Source organism: Schistosoma mansoni, chromosome 7 (genome assembly GCF_000237925.1).
Source record: "Schistosoma mansoni strain Puerto Rico chromosome 7, complete genome".
Taxonomy (NCBI): domain Eukaryota; kingdom Metazoa; phylum Platyhelminthes; class Trematoda; order Strigeidida; family Schistosomatidae; genus Schistosoma; species Schistosoma mansoni.
The window spans coordinates 387,343-394,395 of NC_031501.1; the positions used below are offsets into that span (position 1 = coordinate 387,343).

At 34.2% G+C, this 7,053-nt stretch overlaps 1 protein-coding gene across 1 annotated transcript in view; it reads right to left on the reverse strand.

Moving 5' to 3' along the window:
* The window catches only part of Smp_130260 (hypothetical protein), a gene marked incomplete at its 5' end in the record, with an annotated part of 47,397 nt that extends 41,039 nt beyond the window's left edge, over nt 1–6,358 (reverse strand). The window contains 2 exons of the mRNA XM_018798559.1: nt 433–571; nt 6,335–6,358. Of these exons, the coding sequence (XP_018653489.1) occupies nt 433–571; nt 6,335–6,358 (163 nt within the window). The remainder of the gene's footprint in view (nt 1–432; nt 572–6,334) is intronic.
* Between the last annotated feature and the right edge of the window lie 695 nt (nt 6,359–7,053).

The following is a 7,053-nucleotide window of genomic DNA, read 5'->3' on the forward strand; positions in this document are numbered from 1 at the left end:
ACCATCCAGTTATTAATTAATAACAAACAATCACAACTTTTAATGAAGTTTTTTTCTCTGATGTAGGCTGTTTTATTGTGTACCTATACTGGAAGGAAAGTACCTAGCTTCTCTGGTACTTTAATAATGTTCACATGGCTTTCCAGCTGATTAATATGCCAAAAGTCTTGTCTACTAGGTTCAAAGAAAGTTGTATGCTATGTGTATGAACTCCTCTGATACACCAGGGTTCTTAGTACCTGTATCGTTGCACAATAGGATTAAGCTCGTCTGTTCAGGTCGAATAAAAGCATAGATAGTATTTGGTTTTCCTGAAAACCAACAATATACACGGTTAAGGTGTCCAACTTAGAGGATGTCACCCTAAGTAAAAAACTCATTCTACTAAGCAAGAAATCTTTTTTTTTACATTATTTGAAAATCATAACTTACCAATAATTTCTAATAGTACTCCAATAGCTACACCATTACAGATAATTTCTTCAGTTAAATCATATACAATTAATGGAGGTGTAGCTTTAGTTAAATGATCATTTAACCATTTAATATAGGATTCCTCTGTTGATTGAGACTAAAATAAAGAGAGAGTTTGAATGAACAATATATATAAACACATATATATAATCTCAAAAAAATATAGTCTAGAGAAGAGATGTTCTTCAAAACAATCACTATGGAAATTCAAAACATTAAGATTAGTTTATGTCAGTTTGAAATAGAACTGATTATAGATCTTAAATATTGTTAATACGTACCCTTTTGATATGCTTAATATTATTAGAAGGGGTTTTGTGGAGATTTAGTATTTTCATAGTTGAAAGCGTGAGTCAGTTGAAGCTAGACCATCATAGAAAACCTGGAAGTACTGGACGGCCGTTTCGTCTTATTGTGGGACTCCTCAGTGGCAGTGCGCATCCACGATCCGGCACTCGCGAGATTCGAACCCAGGACCTACCAGTCTCGCTGAAGAATCCCATAATAGGACGAAATGGCCATCCAGTGCTTCCAGGTTTTCCATGGTGGTATAGCTTCAATTGACTAACGCTTTCAACTATGAAAATATGCTTAATAGTTAAATGGAAAAATCATTTTTAAATTAAAGTACTATAGAAGACAGTTTATGAATGGAACTTCGGATGCATTTTTAGTTCTATTTGATACTAGTTAGTTCATTGTATCTGCATCTCAATGTTTAATATTATTAAAAAGTAAGTACAAATTTCTACGAATACCATTATACCATTTACGATCAGTAGATTAACATCAAAACTAGGAAACACGTACAATAGGCTGATTAGTCCAAAGTAGGACAAAACGGTCCTTTTAAATTCAACTGTTGAAAAGATTGCAGATAAGGGCTTTATAGGGACAAGCTGCTCAGGATACACATATAGCAGAAGATAATGATGAACTGTTGTCCTGAATATTAACAGTGGGAACTTAAAAAACATTATTAAAGACTATTAAAATAAAGTGACAATCTAAGCTAGACGAAGAAAGAAGATATAGAAGCACCAAATAGCTATCTCATCCTAGTATAAGACTCCACAGAAGTCTATATCCACAGCACTATCACGTGAGGTCAAATTCAAGATCTTTAATTTCGCGCATAAACACTTGACTTTTAGACCATCTAATTGTAATCTAATGCTATACATATCTAATTTCAATACATCTGCGATAGTGATCAACCATCTTTCATCGTCTTCATTGAGTAGCTTTTTTTTACAATGGATAAGGTTGAACTCCACTGATCAAGACATCTCATGACTGAGCAGTACTGAGAAAACCTACACTAAGACGAAACCACTATCCACTTCTTCTTGATTTTCATTGGTTTTCTAACTTAATCTAAATTTCACGAAACAACCATCACGACTTCGCATCGATCATTAACATATATACTTTTGGATATTGATAGTAAAGTAGTTTCACTCTTTTTTAATCTTCCATCTTTTTCTATAATAATGAATGAGTTATTTAACTCTAAAGATGACTATTGTACACTTTGATAGTTAATATGCTTCAGTTAGTATCCAAATTGATTTTGAAAATGTAACCTGAGGACTATTTTGGAACTAATTTGTTAAAACATCCAAGGTCTAAATAATTTATCGGTTAAATAGTGAGCTTCACGTAGACTTTTGAAAAGTTTATTGATTACATATTTTTATGTGGACATCATGAAAAGCATACTTCAAAATAAACAGTCTTATTAACACTTCAACAATAAAAATGATATATTAGATGTTGTGGCAGGAGGTGTCCGAAATCTAATACCAATATACGTTGTACTACGCGCGTTAAGCACCCAACTGAATACTTGAGGGAGAACACAAGCATGAGAGAGAAAGTGTATCGATCTACTGAATAAAATGTACAAATACTTATACATATATATAGACCGCTCTAGTTCTTAAGAAACTGATCCGTTTCTTCGCCAATGAAACGCACTTTTTCTTTAGATAACTTCTGATTGCTGTCGATTGACTTTCTCATTAGGCTACTTCTGATTGACTCTCCATACTAGTAAACTGATGAATAACTTTGAGCTGAATTCTGCTTACACTCAAGTGAAAAATCATAGTATGAATCAGTGAACGCCAAATCAATAACAGGACATGTCATTGGTAGGTATGGAGGAAGTTTACAATACATGTCCTTAGATATCAAGATAGTGATCTAAATGCATTGTGTTTGCTACAAAACATATGAAGTCATGGGTAAGATGTCGTGTAATGCTTTGATTGAACTGTTTAGTACTTTCTGGTTTTTACATGGTTTTGGAATTTTGTTTAACCCTTTGATAAAATGTAAACGTAGATTGAACAATTTACAAAAAATACAACTGTAGTCATCATTCACTTAGTACTGTTTGTTTGAATCTCCCCACTGATGTTTAGGACTGCAACTGGTCAGTCTCTAAACTTCACCCCATTGCACAAGCAAGTGGCTATTAGGACTCAGTAGCTGAATGGATAACGCGATGGCGTTTGAAGCGAAAGGTACTGGGTTCGAGTTGTGGAATAGACATCAACTCTGAGATGCAGGTACATCCAGCTGACAAGTCCCAAATAAGACGAGACGCGCGTCCTGGATTCCACTGCTAGCCACTATCCATCTTTGCTTACAATGTAGTCATTATGTTTTCTGATGAGAATTATGATACCACATAGAAAATGTAACTGAAATTTTAAAAAAAAATCGTTCCGCAGAAAAGAAAAGCATAACTGGTTATTCATCTTACATTGGACAATTTATTTCAATAGATAAACAATTGAAAAGGTAAATTATCAAAGTAACTTCATTCTTTCTATCTACTCCGTTCTCTATGTCTCCTTCACGTTCTACATTGTCAACATTTTCAGACAAAAAGATGAGACTATAATTTATGGATGACCTTTGAGTGATGCTAAGTTGACCTTAAGAGTGTCTAACTAACAATTAGGACTAAATGGGGGTTATAAACCAGTGTAAGAAATGATCTACAGTTGATGGTTAGGGTTAGGAAATAGATTTGGGTTTTTTGTTATATAATGATATCACTCAAAGTGTCAAAATGTTCTTTAACCAAATGGATAAATGAATTTCGTGCCAAAATCCAAGATCTGTTATCCTAAGCCTGAGTGATTCGTTCATAAATTACAGTCTCGTCGAGAAAAACTTTATTAGCATTGATTCAAAAGTTTTTATGGAAATTACATTGTGTGCAAATTAATTCATATATTAATCATTATTAAAAAATAAACACAAGTTAGATTAGGGGGTTTTTTGTGGAGACTTTTAGTAATTTTCTATATATATATGGTTGAAATCATGAGTCAATTGAAGCTAGATCACCATGGAAAACCTGGAAGCACTGGAGGGCCGCTTCGTCCTATTGTGGGACTCCTTAGTGGCAGTGCACATCCACGATCCCACCTCACGAGATTCGAAACGGCTCAGTAGTCTATCGGTTAAGTGCTCTGGCGCGAGACTGGTAGGTCCTGGGTTCGAGTTCCTTTGATGTGGGGTCGTGGATGTGCACTGCCTAAGAGTTTCATACTTGGGCGAAACGGCCATCCAATGCTTCCAGGTTTTCAATGTTGGTCTAATTTAGATCGACTCATGAATTCAACCGTTAAAAGATACTGATCACTTTTAATTCAAACTATCAATAACCAAATCGTATAAACTCTTACAAGTGATTTAATGTATACTAAACAAGTTAGCGATTACTTAAACTCAGTTATTGGTAGATAAAGAGTTTATCTTTGAAGTGAATGATAATGAAGTCGAGCCTTAGTATGATGAACATCTATACCGACATTTCAGGTACATCCAGATGATGAATTCTAGATAGAATGGAACACATGTCTTAAGTCCACTGTTAGTTGAAATCCAGTATTGTACTGAATTTTATAAATTTTTCATTGTGCTGGCTTTAATTTTTGGTCGTTTAAATGATTTCCGAATTTTTTACACACGTCACGTATTTACACACGAATACACATAGACAAGTTGGTTGGAAAAAGTTCTGGTCAAGTTTCGACTGTTCTTTAGATAAGTCAAAAAACAAAGCAGTTTCAATAAACAAAATGCTGTCGAATCCCAGTATAACTGACATGTGTCTAGTAGCAAAATTCAAGGTGGACGTTTCGACCCATTCGAGACTCGTTGTCTTGTTGTGCATGGATTCCTCTTTTTTGTCAACTAAAATGAGGCTCGAACTCAATAACTATAGGTTTTAATACAACTTTGTCCACCGGGTTACTGAATCTAGATAACTACTGACTTTGTCAGCGAGTGTGAAATTGTGCTGAGGACGCTCATTATAGACCAGAGAGCACCAAATAATTCCTTTGCCCTAGAATGTCAAATTTCAGCTTTACACATCCAAGATCTTACAAGATATTGAATCCTGGACCTCCAAGTTTTACAATGAGCGTCCAACTTTCATATCACTATGTTGTAATCTAGTAATTATCATTTTCAATTTGATAACTATCTCACTTTCGAAACAATTATACTTCATTAGTAGTAATATGGTGTGTACTACTGATGTCAACAGATTTAAGTTGTATGTAACATCAATCGAAAGTGGAATGCTTGAGAGCAGAAGGCTGAGAAGATTAAAGAGAAGAGAACGAGAACAGAGAGTGGCTGGTGTGGAAACGAAGGAACAATAAAGTCTGAGACGATTGATGGATAGTTTGCAAATGAAGTATTTACTGTTGCAATACATTGGATTGTCCCGTACTTATGTCTCCGTTCACCACAGTAACGACTGCCTACATCAGTTACATTTTAATCATTTGAAACTATAAATAGTCTAAGACAATAAGATTCAGTTAAATGGAACTAAGAACAAAAACAGTATGGAAAATGCAAAAAAACGGCAACACTTTTTATATGATAAACTGCTTAGTGATATCTATATACATATGGCTAAATGTAATGCACAAAACTGGTTAACATAAAAAAAAACCCACAATAGATAGTTTCACAATACATTTTCGTCATTTTACTGACTACTGGTATGGATCCATCGAAAGAGAGGAGAGAGAGAGAGAACTAGAGAGAATCGATCGAGTTTCAGGACTATAATTGATATTCGGTTTTATGGGTTAGTAAATACACACAAGCTAAGAAAACGGTATTACATAATACTATTTATGAATGTTATTATAGATTATATCAAGATAGAATATATAAATTTATATGTAGGCATCATTGTGTACGTGTATGTTCTGTGGTAACATACTTATTGAAAATTAGAAGCAGAATTGCACAAATCAGTTTGGAATGTATTGTATTGATTTATTATCAATAGAAGATAGCTGTCGTTTACATTTTGTCTTTAACTAGTTTCCATGAAGTCTTATGTAATATGCACAATTAAACATATGAAAGAGGTATATTGTAGTTAGCAATAGAATCCAATACGCACGTCGTTTCACCTCATTTGGAACTCGTCAGCTTGATGTAATTAGGTTTCTGAGTTTATGTTAACACTGGGTTTCGAGCCCAGCACCATTCACTTCAAACCTCACAAACTAATATAATTTGAAATAAAATTCACATCCATTGCACATGTACTACACTCACTAGCTAAGCGTTTAACATATTAAACGTTTAAATTGGAATGAACTGGGTTCGAATGCCTAGGTGAATATCAGTGCAGAAATCGAGGTACATCCCGCTGACGAGTTCAAAATATGATGAAACAGTATGCGTGATGGATTCAAATATTAACTATAATCGAACTCTTTTATAAAAAAGCAATTATTCGCTCATTGAGTGGGCGAATGAGAGTTCAGTGAAGTTTATTTTCATATTAAGCACTAAAGTTTACTTTATCTGCGTTTTCATCTGCCATATTGGAATGAGGGTACACTTGAAATATTCACAGAAGACAGTTACGGATTATTGTAGACATTTGAAATGAAATTTCTAATGAGAATTTATACTTTGATTCGTTCCGCTATTCCACTAAGTGGCCGAAAAAATGAGTTAAGTTAATGCTAATGATAGACTAAATAATCATTCAACAGATTGTTTTTAACCACAGCTAGAGTATAAATGAAGCGCTGGAAGTGGATTGAGCACACTTTTAGAAATCCCCCAATTGTGTCGCAAGACAAGCTCTCACATGGAATCCTGAAGACCAATGAACACATTACGCCGAGAAATAGAGACAGACATATGAAGAATGAACAAGAACTGGATAGAACTAGAAAAGAAGGCCCAGGAGAGAGTGGGTTGGAGAATGCTGGTCGGCAGCCTATGCTCTATTGGGAGTAACAGGTGAAAGTAAGTAAGTAAGTAAAAAAAGTATAAATGATATCTTCAAAAAATAAACCTTAAACTAAACAATAAAGGATAGAATACTCACTAATACAATGGAATACATTGTTTAAATGACCACACGCTCACTACTCATTTTAATTAGTATACAAGAAAGAAAACAGGTTACTGACAAATACATTGTATGAAGTAGAATAACACTACTGCTATGAAATAGAGTCAATAAAGAGGATTGATAATATATGCTTATGGAGATTGTTGAATTTT